The sequence below is a fragment of the Neovison vison genome, chromosome 6 (assembly GCF_020171115.1).
Source record: "Neovison vison isolate M4711 chromosome 6, ASM_NN_V1, whole genome shotgun sequence".
Taxonomy (NCBI): Eukaryota; Metazoa; Chordata; class Mammalia; order Carnivora; family Mustelidae; genus Neogale; species Neogale vison.
Window position 1 is genome coordinate 217,457,612 of NC_058096.1, and position 19,148 is coordinate 217,476,759.

Consider the following 19,148-nt stretch of genomic DNA (forward strand, 5'->3'; position numbering starts at 1 on the left):
TGATAAAATCTGAATACGATCTGTAGTTTGAAGAGATTTTTAAAATTAAAGCAGGATGGGGGCCTGGGTGGCTCAGTGGGTTAAAGCCTCTGCCTCTGGCTTGGGTTGTGATCTCAGGGTCCTGGGATAGAGCCCATCGGGCCCTCTGCTCAGTGGGGAGCCTGCTTCCTCTTCTCTCTCTCTGCCTGCCTCTCTGCCTACCTCTCTGCCTATTTGTGATTTCTATTTGTCGAATAAATAAATAAAATCTTTTAAAAAATAAAATTAAATTAAAGCAGGAAATGCAGATAGTCTTTTTGCGGGTGCTTGGGTGGCTCAGTCGGTTAAGGGTCCAACTCTTGGTTTTGACTCAGGTTGGTGATCTCAGGGTCGTGGAATCATGCCCTCCACTGGGCTCCTTGCTGAGTAGGAAGTCTGCCCAGTCTCTCCCTCTGCTCCCCATACTCTCTCATAAATAAAATCTTAAAAAAAAAAACACCCCTAGACTTCTTCAGCTACATAACATTTAAACCTTTGTACAGATGGCCTGAAGGGCAGGGCGTGAGGCATGCAGGAGGGAGAACGCCTAGGCTGGGGCAGTGCTCAGGAGCATGAGGGTCACAGTACTGCAGCCCTGGGGTCCTGGCATTTTTTAGTATCTGTGAAAGCTTCCTTGTAATTCATTTCCTCTCACTACAGTATTAAGAATTATACCAAATTGAAGGGCTCTTGGGTGGCTTAGTCGTTAAGCATCCGCCTTCAGCTCAGATCATGATCCCAGGGTTCTGGGGTAGAGCCCCATATCAGGCTCCCTGATCAGCGGGAAGCCTGCTTCTCCCTCTCCCACTGCTTGTATTCCCTCTCTCGCTGTCTCTCGCTCTGTCAAATAAATAAATAAAAATCTTTTAAAAAAGAATTATATGAAATTGAAAAGATATGAATGAATATCCTAAAACAAGAAAATGTAAGACATTACACTCTTCTTGTCACTCACATTCCTGTGGAATAAGCAGAATTGCAGATGAATTCAATGGACTTTTTTCTGTTCAGTTATAGTATTTGTTCTATGAGAAAACCAGACTAAAATATTTTGACAACAGAAAGGATGACTCTGATCAAGAGACCTCAAATGATTTGCCAAAATTTACAGATGTAATCAAGACCAGAAATAGAAATTCTAACTACCTTGTTCCCAGTCTTGTACTGAGAATTCTAGACCAAACTGCCTTTTGTGGAAAAAAAAAAATCTGCTGATACTGAAATTTGTGATGAAGGGTGTGACTCATCTGAACTGGCAACCAACAAACTCAAGAGGAGAGTCCTATAGGGGCACCTGGGTGGCTCAGTGGGTTAAAGCCTCTGCCTTCAGCTCAGGTCATGATCCCAGGGTCCTGGGATTGAGCCTCATGTTGGGCTCTCTGCTCTGCAGGGAGCCTGCTTCCTCCTCTCTCTCTCTCTGCCTGCCTCTCTGCCTACTTGTGATCTCTGTCAAATAAATAAATAAAATCTTTTTTTTTTTTTAAAAAGAGGAGAGTCCTACAGAAGTTCACACTGCTGAAGATGTTCTAGCTGTTGCAGAAATGCATGTAATTTCTGGAGATTACGATTTGGAGACAGAAAACAATTCCTCTGAGAGTCTCTAAGACCAAACTGATGAGGAGCCACCAGTTAAAGTTTGCAAAATTTGTGACAAGAGCCAAGGGTTGAATGGGCCTGCCCAGCAGAACTGGCCTTTACTGAGAGCTAATAGCAGTGACTTCTATATATGCAAACTTCAGGGGTGCCTGGGTGGCTCTGTGGGTTAAAGCCTCTGCCTTCAGCTCAGGTCATGATCCCAGGGTCCTGGGATCAAGCCCCACATCAGGCTCTCTGCTCAGCAGGGAGCCTGCTTCCTCCTCTCTCTCTCTCTCTGCCTGCATCTCTGCCTACTTGTGATCTGCCTGTCAAATAAATAAATAAAATTTTTAAAAAAGTGTGAACTTTGTGAGTTCAACAGCAAATATTTTTCTGCTATAAAGCAGCATATGCATATAAAGCAGTGCAATGCAGAGTTATCTTCAAGCAACGAAGGCTACTTACATTTCCAGGAGCACAATACAAGTGTCAGTTTTGTAAACATGAAACCAATGATCCAGAAGACTTGCAAAGCCATGTGGTAAATGAACATGCATGTAAATTAACTGAATGCTAAGTATTAACAATGGAGAACATGGATAGTACAGTCTCTTTAGCAAAATCATCTTTTTCTAAAAAATATATGGGGCGCCTGGGTGGCTCAGTGGGTTAAGCCTCTGCCTTTGGCTCAGGTCATGATCTCAGGGTCCTGGGATCAAGCCCTGTGCATCGAGCTCTCTGCTCAGAAGGGAGCCTGCCTCCCCTCCCAGCCCCCCAGCCCCCCCCCCCCACCGTCTTGGCCTGCCTCTCTGCCTATTTGTGATCTGTGTCAAATAAATAAAATCTTTTAAAAATACTTTTTATTTATTTCTTTTGAGAGAAGGCATTTTGCCGGGAGGGGCAGCAAGAGAAGGAGAGAGAGACTCTGGAGGAGACTCCCCACCGAATGCAGAGCCAGATTCAGGCTTGATCTCATGATCCTGAGATCAGGACCTGAGTCCAAATCAAGAGTTCGGTGTTTGACAGCTATCCAGGTGCCTACAAAATTCCCTTTGATAAATATAAAAACTTCTTTGTATGTCAAGTATGTGGTTTTCAGAGTAGACTTAATATGAATGCTAACAGGCATGTTGCTATTGAACATACTAAAATTTTTCCTCATGCTTGTGATAACTGTGAAAACGAGTTTTCAAGTATGTGAGAATACAGCAAACATAAATTCACTTTTATCTGAAGGGATTTATTTATGTCAATACTGTTAACATTCAACAGGACAAATTGAAGATCTTAAAGTTCATTAGATTTCAAGCAATCAGCTGACTCACTTTTAACCCTAGTGACTGCTAGATGGGGTTTGGAAATGAATAAATTAATAAGTCACCTTCCGGTCCGTAAGACAAATTAATTATTTTCCTTAACTTCCATAACGTCGATGTAAACTAATAAATTTGGCATTTTTGGTGATGTTAAAGAACAATTAAATATTTGTACAATTAAAGATGAAACATTAACACAGCAACAGAGGTTATCAATTCAGTCGATGCATAAAACACATTTGATGATGCTCAAGAACAGGACGTTTCTCTTTTTATTGAAGAACAACTGACCTACAATAATTGATTACTTTCAGGGGCACACAGTGATTTGACACATATGCACGTCATGAAATGGTCACCACAATAAGTTTTTAACTGCTGTTTTTAACAGCAGCTTTTTTTTTTTTTTTAAGATTTTATTTATTTATTTGAGAGAGAGAGACAGTGAGAGAGAGCACGAGCGAGGAGAAGGTCAGAGAGCGAAGCAGACTCCACATGGAGCTGGGAGCCTGATGTGGGACTCGATCCTGGGACTCCAGGATCACGCCCTGAGCCGAAGGCAGTCGTCCAACCAACTGCGCCACCCAGGCGTCCCTTAACAGCAGCTTTTAACTGCTGTTACCATACAAAGAATGGTGAAATATTACATTGACTATATTCCATATGCGGGTCCACGACATCTCCTGTCTTACTTATTTTACAACCGGAAGACTGTACTCCTTATCCTCCTTCACATACTTCGTCCGTTACGCCTCCACTTCCCTCCTCTAAGTCCTGAATAGATGGGATCACCCAATCGTGTTTTAAAAGAGCTCTATTTATTGCAAAAACGCCACCCAATAACACTCAAAATAAAGGCCTAAAAATGGGATGGACCGCTGGGTTCTCGGGCTTATCGATAAGGAACAACGACCGTACAGGCTCTAGGAACTGCGGGGAGGGAGAGACACGAAACCTTTCACCGAGCAGGCCCTTGGGTTTGCCCAGGGGTGTCCTCCTACCGCGCAAACTGCAGCTGGGGCTCGCCCCACGCCACCCCGGCCCACTCAGCGCACGGGTCCCGCCGTCCGCCCGCAGCCGCGCCTACGTACCTGGGTCCAGCCCTCGCCCTGTCCTCCCGGCCGCATCCCGGCCTCAAACCTAGCGCAGCCCATCCCGCCATTCAGCTGGCGAACGAGGGAGCCACAGTTCTGCGGGCTGAAGTGGAAGTCCCGCCCCTCGGCAGGAAGCGGAAGTGGCGTCACACTCCTGCCGGGGCCTCTTCCGGCTGCTTCCTCTGGACCGCGTTCAGCACTTGGGGATGGTAGTGGTGAGCTGTGGGCTGGCTGTGGTAAGGGTGTCGTGAAGGGGAGTGAAGGAGGAGGGAACGCAGGGACGGGTTTAGTCAGGGTCGCGGATGGGCCCGTTGAGGGGCGGAGCCGCGCGGTGCGCATCCGCCTAGATCGGCCGAGAGGCCATTGAGGCCGGCGGTTCCCGCCCGGAGCCGTTGTGGACCTGCTGTGAGGCCGCTTCCCTGGGGTCTTTTGTATCCACTGCGCAGGCAGCCTTTGTGACTTTTCTCAAGGAGGTAAAGAATTTCAGCTGTTGGGAGTGACCCAGACTCCGCCTCCGCGGGGACCTGACTGGTGAGCATTGGGAAAGTTGGTTCACAAGGGCTTGCGTTTTCTTTTCGTGCGGAAAAGAATGTGGCTTTGTCACGCTCGTCCTTTATTTTGGACACACCGTGTCTTAGTCGGAAGGTATTTTGTTTTCTCGGACGTCAGTAGTGGGCATGTTTCAGAAGCCAGTGATACACGCGTGCACCACAAGTGTACTACAGAGAAGCAGATTTCACCTACCTTAACATCCTTCCCTCCTGAACCCGTCCATCCCCACCAGGTTTCAAACTAGGGGACCCCTGGAGAAAAGAATGGAGGCTTTATTGCCCCACTTTTTTTTTTTAAAGATTTATTTATTTATTTGACAGACAGAAATCACAAGTAGGCAGAGAGGTAGGCAGAGCGAGAGGAGGAAGCAGGCTCCCCGCCGAGCAGAGAGCCCGATGCGGGACTCGATCCCAGGATCCTGGGATCATGACCTGAGCCGAAGGCAGAGGCTTAACCCACTGAGCCACCCAGGCGTCCCTATTACCCCACTTTTAAATAATTGAATTTCACAATTACAGGACGTGTATTTTCCCGACATTTTTGTTTCCAAAGATCTTAACCTAAAGGAAATGTAAATACTACTGCTATGAATGTGGTCGAAGTAGGTTCGCCCATTTTCGCATTTTGCATGGTTGCGCTCTCTGGATCACGACATGTATTGAGAGTAAAAAGGAAATAAATTGCAGGCGTGATACTTGACCTTTAAATACTCGGTAGTGTTGGCGCCTGGGTGACTCAGTTGGTTGAGCGTCTGTCTTCGGTTCAGGTCATGATCCCGGGGTCCTGCGATTGAGCCCCACAGAGCAGGGAGTCTCCTTCTCCCTGTGCCTCTGCCTGCTACTCCCCCTGCTTGTGCTCTCTTTCTCTGTCAAATAAATAAATAAAACCTTTTTAAAAAGTTAAAAAAAAAAAAAAGACCGGTGATGTATCTCCTAAGTATAAGGACATTTTGCTACTAAAACGATAATACATTGATTTCACGCCAGAAAATTAAAAATGTTAACTGATACCTGCTCAGTGAAAATAAAATCCTATACATTGTCTCAAAATGTTTTTGGACATTTTTGGATCAAGGACTCAGTTAAGGTTTATATGTGACAATATATATGTTTATGTCTCTTAGTCGCTTTTAAGCTAAAGCAGAGCTATTGTTTCTTCAGAATACTGACTTGGAAGAGTCACATTTTTTTTGAGAAACTCGTACTTTTGACATTTGTTATTTTATTTCCCTGATGTGTTTAAATGCTTTGTTCATCTTGTAATTTTGTAATATGGTCATTGGGTCCAGTATAGAGATTTGTAGACTTTGTGTCAGAAAAGGCCAAGGTAGTAATGTAACGGGGAGCTCAGGGGTGCAAGAGCACCTGTTTCTGGGGCTCTAAAACAGACCAGGTTCCGCCGCTGGTCACTGACAAAATCAAAGAGGAGAGGGGCGCCTAGGTGGCTCAGTGGGTTAAAGCCTCTGCCTTCAGCTAAGGTCATGCTCCCGGGGTCCTGGGATCGAGTTCCATATGAGGCTCTCTGTTCAGCGGGTAGTCTGCTTCCCCCTTCCTCTCTGCCTGCCTCTCTGCCTACTTGTGATCTCTCTCTCTGTGTCAAATAAATAAATAAAGTCTTTTAAAAAAAGGAGTTATAATGTACATCAAGTATGTTCTCTCCCTCTTGGTCCATAGTAACTACTGCTCAAATTTAATTATGATCTCACGAAAATCAGTTACCTAAAGACTAAATTGTAAAGTTATCCTATAATAACTTGTGTATTAATGAAAACGGGAAGGATATAGATGCAACTACTCTTTTGAAGCATTCATCTTTGTATCTCCTCCTGCAATGTTGGTATTGTTTCTGGATTATATTGTCCAGTGGCGGGGAATTTCAGGATACTTCTTTCAGCTTTTCCTACCATAATGGTCCTTACCCTATGGGTCAGAGATAAGGAAATTCTGCTAGTTGCCAAAAATTCCAATTGTATATTTAGGTTTTAGGGAAAGAAATAAACACAGGGTGGGTGCTTGCTGCAGCTGGGTCCAGTCTGCGTTCACTGAAGGTTAAGATTTTTTTTAAAAAAAGTCACTTCCTAAGTCTCTGCTTTGGTGGTGTACCAGAATGATATTTTGGATCCTCAGGACTTATTGTCCTCTTAGAGACTGTCTGAATATTTCCTTTTCCCCCATGCATAGTCACTTGTAAATGACTGTACATCCTTTTATGAAGAGCCTGTAGGAAGGTTTATAGTGTGACTAACTAGTGGTGATGATGCAAGATCCTTCCTTTGCTGAAGGAGTCCCAAGTTTGTGATATGGCCTATGTCTTGAAGTTGGGTAGGCGGCTGTGATTTTCCACTGTGGTCAGTCAAATCTGAGTTTTGGTTACTGTACTTGAGGTTTCTAGTTATAGACGTCAAATAAAATTCTAGTACGTAGGTTGGCAAACTGAACCCTGGGCCAAATCTGGCTCTCCACCTGTTTCTGTAAATACAGCTTTAGACAAACTTAACCATATTCATTGGTTTACATCTTTTAAAAAATATTTTACTAATTTATTTGACAGAGAGAGAGCACAAGCAGAGGGAGAAGCAGGCAGAGGGAGAAGCAGGCTCCCCGCTGAGCAAGGGAGCCTGATACAGGGCTCAATCCCAGGACCCTGGGACCATGACCTGAGCCAAAGGCAGATGCTTAATGACTGAGCCACCCACATGCCCCCGGTTTACATATTTTCTATGGCTTCTTTGAAACCACAGAGACAGACTTGAGTTTATATAGCACAGACGGTATTTGGCCTGCAATGCCGGCAAAGTACTGTATGGACTGGTAGAGCAGGTTTGTTGAGCTCTGCTAGAACAGGCTGCATATCTGTTTCATTGCAAGGGACCAGTTAGGCTGGGATCAGTTAGCCACCACTAGTGATTTCTGCAGGCCAGAGCACTCTGATTCCTGTTTCATTCCCACTGCTCTTGACGGTTCACATGCCTACTTTGTCTATGGTAATTAAGTGCTGCCTACTTGATTTCTGCCTCTCTGGCTTTGCATCATCCCCACTGAAATCAGGGAACTCAGTGATCGTATAGCCCCTAAAGTCGTACCTCACCTATCATGGAGAATAACCACAGAGGCTTCTAGGATGGAGGCCATCTACTTACCTGTTTTCTGTACCCTTGTGGAGACTCTTCTGTTCCCTCAGCATAGAGTGGGGAATGGGGCTGTGTATCACACAGGATAAATCTGGTGCCCCGTTGCTTTCTCCCTGGGATTTGCCCCTTCACATTTTGTGGTGGAATTTCTGACATTTGAATTCATTACTGTAGGTCACCATTGAGTCTATGGTACCATCCAAGCAAGTAAGCTGTTAGAGCTTTCCCTGCATCCATGAGGTAGTATATATTAAACCCAGACTGTCATTATTGTAAGTGCCCCCATGTTCATGAATTTGGCCCAGTTTATTGTTATATCCCCACTTAAGGGTCTGGCATGCTTACAGTTTATTCCCCGACAGGGTACTCAGGTTTCTTCTACATATTATACTAGTTGGAACTGTTTTGTTGTACAAGCTATTTTATCTTGCATTGAATTGTATCCCTGTTACTCTGGACTATGAATTCATTATGTCACTAGAGGCAGTAGCAGGTAGTTTGGGTGGATCTTGAGGAGAAGGAGCATTTCCTTCTAAGACTTTTGCCCCAAGTGAGAGTTCTTCAGTATTTTTAAGCAGAGGAAGGCTCATCTCAGAAACCCAAAGGGCAGGAGACTTCCTGATGAGGGAGAGTTGGTGTCTTGTGGATTCAAGATTGTGACTTTCATCTTGGTCTGACTCAGTGTCCCCATTCGTTTTCAAATATCATTCTTCCCTTATCAGTGCCCTAATTTTCACATGAACGACTAGTTGATATAGACACTCTAATTGTGGTTGTAATTTTACCTGTGCAGTTAAATTTCATGTTTGATTTTCAGTGATGTCAGTCCTATGGCCACAAAAAATGTCCTTTTGAAGAGCTGCCTTGAGGCTTTGTGATGATCAGACCTTGATACAAGCATGCCGTTTTCTGTGCAACTCTAGTCATAAGACTCTGTCTCTCACCACAGTCTTTGTAATCATTACTGAGGTAACAGCTAAGCCTAGCATTCACTTGGATTCTCAAGGCAAGTGCTCCTGTGTACATCTTCCGAGTGAGCCATAACGCTCATAATGCAGCTGAGTGTCTTTCAAGGAGCTTGGCATCTGGCTTCAGACAAAGACGTGGTGAAATCAACCCCCACATCTCATCTACTCTGTAGATAGCATTTGGGCTGCTGTTCTCTGTTCAGTTTATTAAAGAGAGTCAATAATGTTCAACACAGGAGTTGTCCTTTAAACTGTATCAGGTTAAAAGATAGAAGGAAGCCTTATTAAGAAAGGACTAAAAATAAAATAAAATAAAAGCTTGGTGAAAAACAGAAGTTATAATAATAAAGAAGTTCTGGAAAGACTCCTAAAAATAGATCAGTGTGAAGGACAGGCTGATTTGACATTGCTCCTTTGCAGGGCGAGGGGCAGTGGGCAAACTTTGCTTTGAGCCTCAATCAAGACCCTCCTGAGGCTGTTGAATACTTGAAGAGTCTTCTGAGTTTTCTAAAATCCTTCAGCATTATTTTTCTTAAAATTTTGGGTCCTATTTAGAACAGCCTTCCCTTTTTCTGTCATATTACCCAAGAAGCAAACCAAAATATTTGTGTATACATTTGTATTTGTATATAGGATAGTCTTTATTTTTTCATCTATTTGAGTTTTTGCTTCAGAAGCACCAATAAACGGATGTGTCCATTAATAATTGAGTATCTTGTCCCTTGGGGATAATGGACCATTAAGCCCCGGGACATTTTCTGTATTTCACCGTTTTCTGCATAATGCCTTGGACAGGGCCACAATTTCTTAATTATTTGTGGAAAGAAGGAAGGAATAAGCCTATTAGATAAATTAAAAGGAGGTGCAGGGCTCCAGGCCACTCTCAGCTCCATGAAGTGAAGCTCAAGGGTGTTACCAAATTAAACATTTCATTTTGTTCCTCTTCATAATATCCAGCAGTATTCTAGGCCAGTGCTGGTGAATGTAAATATAATGTGTAGACCAAATATATGATTAAAGCTTTTCTGTAACTGCAATAAACAAAAAAGAAGGAAGTCTTATGTAATAATATTCTTTATCCCATCTATTGAATATATTTCAGCATGGAACCCTGTATAAGAATTGAGGTATTTTAAATTCTTCTCATCATGCTAAGTATTCAGAATTCACTGGACACAAAATTTTCATCAGATGTATTTTATGTGTTTGGATCATGTAATAAATACAGTTGAGAAAGATGTATTTAAGTTTATGGAAACATTTAAGTTTTCTAATAAACCTGCAAAAAGTTTAAAATTTAAAATTTAATTAAAAATAAATAAAATCTAAAATCCTGTTTTTGCTAACTGCATATCAATTACTCAATGGCACATGTTGCTGCTGGCTACCAGAATGGACAAGACAAGTCTAGAATGACATCTGCTCATATTGGGGAATAAGAACCTCAGGATCTCAAACATTTGAGAGAAGCCTGTCTACATTCAATTGTGGATCTCTTTTTTTTTCATAATTGGATAGTATTGTACCATTCTGATTAGTGTTCTCTGAATCTAGCTTTATCAGCTATTAAATAGGGCAGATGATATCTACTGTAAAGGGTTGTTACAACAATTAGGTGAGCGGATACACATACAGCTCCTAGTAAGACAGATATGTTATGTCTGTTGTAAGGAAATGGTAATAGCTATTACTGACTTTCATGCCAAAGGTTATAACATTTTTAGTGAATTTCCTGTATATCCTCTACTGAGAGAGAGCTAATAATGTATGATGTTTGATAATGGGTTAGTAATACTTACTGATTGATGATTGATAAGAATGAAAGATACTCTGGGTGGCATTGTGCCAGGAGTAACGAAGACTGCCATATTTACTCAGATTTTTAAGTTGCACTGAAGTGATCTTGGCATCAAATTTCTCATCAGGCAAATTTCATCACTCTCCCAGGATGGCAGCCATTGATCTGACCCATGGTAAGTCATTGTTGATTCTCATTTTCAGATGATTCTTTTTTTTTTTTTTAAATATTTTAAGATTTTATTTATTTATTTGGCAGAGAGACAGAGATCACAAGTAGGCAGAGAGGCAGGCAGAGAGAGAGGAGGAAACAAGCTCCCCGCCGAGCAGGGAGCCCTATGCGGGGCTTAATCCCAGGACCCTGGGATCCTGACCTGAGCCGAAGGCAGAGGCTTTAACCCACTGAGCCACCCAGGCGCCCCATCATTTTCAGATGATTCTTAAAGGTCACCTCTACACAGTATAGGGCCTGGATCTGGGCCTAGGCAGTCAGGCTGCTGGTTCACTTAGAAAGAGCTGAAATAGGCCAGAGAATGCTGTTAAGCTTCCTGGTGTGTATGCTTTGGGTCTTGGTGCTGCATAATCCCATTGATGATTTTTTATTATCTTGAGCAAATAAAGAATTGGATTTCCCAGGGATTGGGTTTCCATATCTGTAAAATAAGGCGATGACCCCTTTTCTTGTGGGTGATATGTCTAGCATGTCCCTTTTATGGCTCTGGGTGAGGGAGGGCTACTCTGATATTTTATGGCAGTAGTGTGTATTTCTGTGAGATTTCTTGAGTGTATAGGAATATATGGAAATCTCAAACTAGGATGGAATGATTTTTCAGGTAGGTGATTCTGGTCATGCTGCATTCTTTTTTTTCCTCCCAGATCTTTCTAGAGATTCTTTTTATCTGCCTGAGGAAAAAACAGAGGCAGAAAGGATGGTGGCTATCTGGCTGAAAAATTATCAACAGGTAATAAAAAAGCATATGAATCAACGGAATACCATACTTACATCCACCAGGTGGATACATTCCTTCTAGGCACATCTGTGTTCTGAGCTTCGTAAAGAAAATAAACCCCGTACAAGGACTGAGTCCCCAGTTGCATTTTCCCTGGAAGTGGACACTCATATTGAAAAGGGATTACTCTGAAAATAATCTTAGTATTTCACTAATCACCTGTGAACCTCATGGATAACAGGTACATACTTCCACCTTGCTATGTGTTCTGACATGGTAAGGAGGGTGTACGTATCTTTTTCAATGAATTTAGTCATTCTGTGCTGTTTATCAAGGATCTTTAGTGTGCTTAGAAGTCTACTGCAATGGAGGGAAATAAGAACTCCTACTCTGGTTTTTCTGAGATAAGCTTAAAAGGTGCCATCAGAGCCGTATGAGTGGAGATGAGCAGTGAGTGAGTTGAGATGGGAAGAAGAGGACCTAGGACCACAGAACCGTGGGAGGATAAAGAGAAATCCCTAGACCTGCATAGGTATTGAATCTCCCGTCCACATTCTCCCGTGAACGTTGGTGGAGATGTTTCTTGTCTCAAGCCAACATGGGTGTGATGGTTTAGATTGCAGTGACCTTCGAGGATGTGGCAGTGGACTTCACCCAGGAGGAGTGGCTGTTACTGGACCTTACTCAGAGAAACCTATACAGAAACGTGATGCTGGAGAACTACCAGAACGTGGTCGCAGTAGGTAAGTCTGCTAACATTCCAGATGTGTGTCATATACTTACTGTGTTTCCAGCCTTGGTGATGCCCTCTGAACATAATTGGAAAAAAGAGATACATAGTCCCTGCACTAAAGGGTTATTGTCTGCAATGTGTGTTCTGTCAATGTGGCCCTCTGTTTGGAATTTACATTCTTAGACTCCACTTCTGACATTCTGAATTATAAAGCTGGGGTTGTCGCCCCATCTTCTGTGTTTCAGTAAGCCATCCTGCTGATTGTGATGCACTCCAGCGTTTAGGACCACTCCTCTAGTGGTTTCCCCATCAGAATGAAGATCTTTCATCATCTTAATTTCCTATTTGAGTACCTTTATGTTCTGTAAATATGTATATACATTCAAAATTGGCTTTCAGGTGTCAAGAGATAACTTATCTCTTGTCACAGAAGGGGAGTACTTGCCTCTTTGGTCCTTTGGGGATAATTTCATGGCTTTCATTAGAAATATAGTTCTAGATTCATTGGAGGCTTTGTCTTTTGCATGAGCCTCTCCTGTTAATGTACCTTTTCCTGTGGACAGAGTATCAACTGTCGAAACCTAAGCTGATCGCTTGGTTGGAACAACAAGAGCTGAGGACAGTGGAGAAGGGAGTTTTCCAAGGTGAGTGCTGTTAACAGTCCTCACTGGTCATTCTGAAGGATGGCATCTTTGCAACTTTGATGTGTAAAATTTTAAGATACATTGGTCTCAGAGGGATGAAACCATTTACCTCTGATGTTTGGGATATCTTCAGTCTTTTACTTAAAATTCCTATGATCTCACAAATGACCTGTTCTGATTCTTTAAGTTTATCATTTTGGTGTGTCCTCCTTGTCCAGGTATTTTTCACATATCTACTTGGTAATATATTACCTTGATAATATTTTGTTATTGTTTGACATCTTGTTTGATTTTCAGAAAAGTATTTTTTAGTAAGCCACTGAAGTCTGTCCCTACACACTTATTGTCATATATTCCCCATAAACAAACAGGTGAACCTTTTTTCTTGTTATTTCACCATTTTTGATAGGAAAATAAAGAAAACTGAGTCTTAATTTAAAATTGTTTAGTGGTGCCTGGGTGGCTCAGTCATTAAGCATCTGCCTTTGGCTCATATCATAATCCCAGGGTCCTGGGATTGAGCCCCACAGAGGGCTCCCTGCTCAGCAGGAAGCCTGTTTCTTCCACTTCCATTACCCCTGCTTGTATTCTCTCTCTCTCTTTTGCTGACTCTCTCTCTCTGTCAAATAAATAAATTTTTTTTTTTAAGATTTTATTCATTTATTTGGCAGAGAGAGAGAGCATAAGCAGGGAGAGCTGCAGGCAGAGGGAGAAGGAGAAAGCAGGCTCCCTGCTGAGCAGAGAGCCTCATATGGGACTTGATCCCAGGACTCTGGGATGATGACCTGAGCCAAATGCAGACACTTAACTGACTGAGCCACCCAGGTGCCCAAATAAATAAAATCTTAAAAAAAAGAGAGAGAGAAAAAAAATTGTTTAGCCTATGATTTCTTCCTGCAAATACTTAAATTTGTGTTTTATTTTACTTTAGAATGGGAAACACAGCCTCAAATGAAAGGATCAGCATCTTACCAGGAATTTTTTGGAGGAAAAACAGCCATTGAAATACAGAAAGTAAGATTGATATGTGATATTTCTTATATTCCACATTCAAAAGAGATTGGTGGTCCTGTTATAAAGTTCAGTGCAAGTGTGAGATACTTGAGACAATTGCCATTCACCAAAGATAGAGTAATTCGGAGATACTCTGAATATGATGACTTGGCATTTATAATCCAAATCTATCTTGAAAATTGTTGCTCTCTAGATGCCACAGGTACACATTGCCAGATATATAACTTGTGATTGAATCTTTAAACATTTTCATGAAATTTTAATAGAATGATCTTAAGAGTAGATGGCATCAGATTTTGGCAGACAGGTTCCCTGGTTTAACTTGAAAGAAATCAACAGGACCTGTATTTATGTAATGAAAATGCTAAGAGTCATATCACCATGTTTCTTGCATTGTAAGGTTGACATTTATCATCAGTCTGAAAATCCTGTCATCATCTTTCATCCCTTCCATCAACAGGAGAGGAACCACCATGGAGCAGAACTCTCTGGCTGTGAGCAAGGTGGAAAAGTCTTGAATAAACATTTAAACCTTAAGACACACATGAGAACTCAAAATCGAGGGAATAGTTTTGAGTGTAATCAGTATCACAGTGGCCTCCTTAATCGGCAGAAGAAAAACTCTACTAAAGAGAAACTTTCTGAGTTTAATCAGTGTGGTCAAGTCTACAGGCGGACTCCACATGCAGTGTGTGAGAGAACCAGCGTGGCCGATAAGACTTTGGAATGCAGTGACTGTGGGAAAACTTTCATTAGTCGTTCACACTTTCAGGCACATAGGAGAACTCACAGTGGAAGAGATTTCACTGAATGGAAGCAATTTATAAAAGCTTCAGTTTTCTCAGCAGGCCAAAAGGAGCATGTACAGTCACAGGCTGCTCACGAACCCCATGAAGGTAAACAGTGTGGGAAGTCTTACGCAGATTCCAAGTGCCTCGATAATCGTATCATTCGACTTCACGGTGGAAGAAAACCCTTTGAATGTAGTGAATGTAGGAAAGCCTTCACTACATCCTCACGCCTTTATGTGCATTTGCGAATTCACACTGGAGAGAAACCCTATCGATGTAAAGAATGTGGGAAACACTTCCAATGGCCCTCACTCCTTCGTAAACATGTTCGTACCCACAGTGGTGAGAAGCCCTATAAATGTAAGGAATGTGGAAAAGCCGTCAGTCGTTCTTCAGTTCTTAATGAACATTTGAGAATTCACACTGGAGAGAAGCCCTATAAATGTAAGGAATGTGGGAAACACTTCGCTTGGCTGTCAGTCCTTCGGAAACATGTTCAAACTCACAGTGGTGAGAAGCCCTATAAATGTAAGGAATGTGGGAAAGCCCTCAGTAGTTCCTCAATTCTTAATGAACATTTGAGAATTCACACTGGAGAGAAGCCCTATAAATGTAAGGAGTGTGGGAAAGCCTTTACTAATTCCTCACGGCTTAGTGTACATTTGAGAATTCACACCGGAGAGAAACCCTATCAATGTAAGGAATGTGGGAAAGCTTTTGTTTGGCCCTCAGTCCTTAAAAAACATCTACGAACTCATAGTGGAGAGAAGCCCTTTGAATGTGGTGAATGTGAGAAAGCCTTCAGTAATCCCTCATATCTTAAGGAACGTTTGAGACCTCATACTGGAGAGAAACCCTTTCAATGTGGTGAATGTGGGGAAGCCTTTAGGACTTTCTTGTATTTTAATAGCCATTTGAGAAATCACTCTAGAGAGTAATCCTGTGAACTTAAGTACTGTGGGCTTTCACTAGTGCTCTCCTGATTTGACATTTAAGTATTCACACTGGATAGAAACCCTATTAATGTAAGGAATATGGGAAAGGCTTCACTTGGTCTTTCAACCTTCATAAACAGACACGGGTTCAAAGTACAGAGTGACCCTATGACTGTTAACGGACTGTGGGAAAGCCTTCACTACTTCCACATTTGAAGTCACACTGGAGATAAACCGTATGAATGTAAACACCGAGGAAAAGCCTTTACTGTTGCCTCAACCTGTAAAATTGTAAAAATTGATACCAGAGAGCAACCCCTTGAACGTAAGGAATGTGAGAAAAGCTTCACATCGAAGTCATGACTTAACACCTTAAAACACAGAAGAGATTGAAGACTTATGTATGTAATAAGAGTGAAAAGGTCTGTTATTCCAGGCATTTCAAAAAACAAAACAACCCACGTTCGAGGGAAACTATGAATATGAGGAATGTGGAAAGGTCTACAGGTGTCCCGTTGAATATGTGAAAGAACTCACTAGTTAGTGCCTGTGAAGTTAAGCAATGTGGGAAAGCAATCAGTGTCCCACCAACCATGTTGGAGGAACACAGTGAAGTTCAGTGTAAGAGCTGTGTGGGGCCCGTTTATAGGCTGGCTTCATGGATCTATTTTGAACATGTGCCGTTCTGCCCTGACCATTTGTGGGAATGGTCTGGCTTTCTGCCCTTGAGAGCAGTGCTAGTCCAGTCTAGTTTCTAGTACCTGGTTTTCAGCCTGGCTCCATGGGGGACCACCACCGTTAGACTTACCGCTGTGCAAGACACCTGGATCCTCTAGTTACACTGACCTTGTCTAATACTGTGAAGATGGTGAGCATGTGTATCAGTTCACTGCTTGTAGTCCGTCTGCAGTGCCTCATGCTGGTGAAGGGGGAGGACATATGTCTCTAAATTTCCTGAAAATGTTCTCTCTCACACCTGCTCTTCCTGGGTTAGGAAAGACTTAAGAATTAACAGTGAGGTTATACACCCTGGTCTCATAGCTCTCGAAAGAGAGCAGCACACCTAGTACTAGGTTAGAAAATACCTTTAACCTCGGGCAGAACACAGTGAGGCTGATAACAGAATGTTCTCTTAGTTCCCAAATCACCACGGCCTGGAAGAACAGTAATGTCCTTTGTGTTCCGAAACAGCTGCACCTGGCATGTGACGTGCTGATTTGTTTACATCACTTCAGATGCTGTGAGGTGGGAAACCTTGTGAATAGGACAGGTCCTGATACTCTTGTTATACTTGATGTCCCACAGGCAGTTCCTGCAAGTGGCCTTTGGGCAGAGACAGAGAATCTATCAGAACCTTGGTTTAATTTTGAGTTAACACATTCATATACTTGTAATACTTGAGCAGCCTTTAGTTATGTCATGGGTGGCCTTGGAGGCTACAGCAGCTTACTGTCACTTCCCTTCTAGCTTAATCAGATCAGTGGAATACACTCCAGCCAATCAGGTTTAATGATAATTCCTGATCAGACGTGACCTGGATGGGCCACCTGCGTGGTTCAGTCAGTTAAATGTCCACCTGTTAATTTCAGCTCAGGTCTCAATCTCAGGGTTGTAAATTCAAGCCCCGCATCGGGCTCCAGGCAGGCATGGAGCCTACTTAAAAAGAAGTGATATGGGTACATTCCTGTATGTTTATGTTTGATTGAGATAGGGATATGAAATGAGTCTCCTGAGTATGGGTGTAGTCTTAATTGCATTGTGTGTATTGCAATATACAATACACTGGCCTTTGTGTGTATTGCAATATACAATACACTGGCCTTTGACATTATCTCAAAACCCACAAGTCCTAATTCCCACAATCTGATACCCTCATCAGTAACATCTGTGTGTTCCAGTAATGATGGTAGCTGACTTCTGTCTCACCAGGATCCTCTTTTCATACTCTCGGATTGTCTTCCCCTTAATGCCTTTTATATGGGGAAACATGAAGCATTTTCCACCTGTGGGTCTCACTACTCTGTGATCTCCTTTTCCTGTGGGAAAAGCCTGTGGCAGTCCAGCTCAGTTCTGCTGGAGCCATTCTAACCAGAGAAGCTTGATTACCTCAGTGACATGCACTGTGGTCACACCCATGCTGAACTCCTTCATTGACAGCCTGGGAAACAAGGATGTGATGGGGCCCTGGGTTCTCCGCCTGGGAGAGATGATGGTCCATGATGGGATGCTGGCCTCAGAACCAAGAGGACATTATGGGCCCCAAATGCAAATATTGTGAATTTAAGTTTTCTGATTATTATTCTCTCATAATGGATATATTCATTTTACTCTATTCCCAAAGCACCTATGACTTGCTTCTATTTGTCTTCGCTTTTCAACAACCTCTTCAGTAACTACTTTGTTACCTTTCTTCCCTAATTAGAGCACCAAATTTCTGTCCTGGTCAGATTTCCTATAGCCATTCCTCAGATGTCCAACATTAGATATGAAGTACCACATCAAATGTGGCATGGTCTTCTCAAAAATCCTCCTCTGAAATGTTGATATTTGTGTTCATTTACTTTGGTGTTTTTTTCATATAAGTGGAATGAGAAGGGTACTACAGTTGTAATTGAAGCACTTGCCATATAAAAACTGCTGTTTTATGTATATAATTTGATGGAATTCTTGGAGATACTTTCTCATTTACCCCATTTTTCATAAAAGTTTGTGATTGCAATGGATTCTACCCTGGATACAAAGACATAATTTTGAACTTCCGGTGTGTAGGAATCTAGATTTGAGTGGTAGTTTGCTTAGGTGTTTTTATGTGGTATATTGCATAGGGTAAATCTGATATATTGCCTCATTCTTTGCCTTCTGTCCTCTTTCTTTCATCCCCCCTTTCCTTTATTATCTTTGTTTAATTGCACCTTTATTTTCTGTTACTGCCAACAAGACCCAGGTGGAAACTACTTTATCAGTGCATGACTGGTGGAAGAAAGAACAAAAACAATGAATGTTTCATGGATAGAGGATTTGTTTGGGAATATGAAAACATCTGGAAATGGACAGTGGTAATGGTTGCACAAAAACCAGTGTACTTGATGCCAACTGATTAGAACTGTACACCTAAGTGTTTAAAATGGTTAATTTTGTTACATGTATTTAAACACAATAAAAAAGTGACAAAGTGGAAAGAGATTGTGAGATTTCTTTCTGGTAATATCCTTTAATTCCATAATGTAATTGATGATTTGTTAGTTTTTAGAGAAATATTTTAATATTGGCCCTCAACAGTCTAGACCACAAAGGAATCCAGAAGGACTTGTGTCCAACTGGTTCCTCGAGGTGGGCCTGCTCACTTTGGTCTCCCTGCTGATCTTGAAGCAGCCCACAACCCAGCTCCAGGCACTGAGCCACAAGGTAGGAGGAATCCTGCCCACCCAGAAGTCTTGCCCTTCGGTGCCCTCTCTGAGGCAGGCCTGCAGAATTTGGGTCATGGAGAACCCTAAGTTAGCCTTGTGACTTGGCTCCAATCCCTTTCAGTTGTGGTTTGAGGCCATTTATGCCTGCTAAGTGATGTGTTATGAGCCCTACATATCCACATAACCAGAAATACTACTGCTATCTTTGGATCCTGAATTGGTAC

General features: G+C 42.3%; 1 protein-coding gene and 1 pseudogene across 3 annotated transcripts; both read left to right on the forward strand.

The window, feature by feature from the left end:
• The first annotated feature begins 915 nt into the window (after positions 1-915).
• LOC122910245 lies at positions 916-4,216 on the forward strand (annotated as a pseudogene).
• On the forward strand, positions 4,176-18,696 carry LOC122909760 (zinc finger protein 426-like). 3 transcript variants are annotated; one of them, XM_044254285.1, is made up of 7 exons: positions 4,176-4,218; positions 10,579-10,626; positions 11,327-11,412; positions 12,017-12,143; positions 12,697-12,777; positions 13,709-13,791; positions 14,252-18,696. In XM_044254285.1, the coding sequence occupies exons 2-7, from the start codon at positions 10,602-10,604 to the stop codon at positions 15,518-15,520; spliced, it is 1,671 nt and encodes a 556-aa protein (XP_044110220.1). In that variant the 5' UTR covers positions 4,176-4,218; positions 10,579-10,601; the 3' UTR covers positions 15,521-18,696. The 3 variants fall into 3 exon arrangements, with proteins under 3 accessions (XP_044110220.1, XP_044110219.1, XP_044110218.1); XM_044254284.1 differs by having other exon boundaries at positions 4,179-4,534; positions 10,532-10,626; XM_044254283.1 differs by having other exon boundaries at positions 4,179-4,534.
• The last annotated feature ends 452 nt before the right edge of the window (positions 18,697-19,148 follow it).

Excerpts from the sequence above, each read along its gene's own strand:
- LOC122909760 (XM_044254285.1), top strand. The coding sequence starts at position 10,602 with ATGGCAGCCATTGATCTGACCCATG. Across the intron at positions 12,144-12,696 it reads CCAGAACGTGGTCGCAGTAG|AGTATCAACTGTCGAAACCT; the intron begins GTAAGTCTGCTA and ends TCCTGTGGACAG. Across the intron at positions 13,792-14,251 it reads CAGCCATTGAAATACAGAAA|GAGAGGAACCACCATGGAGC; the intron begins GTAAGATTGATA and ends TTCCATCAACAG.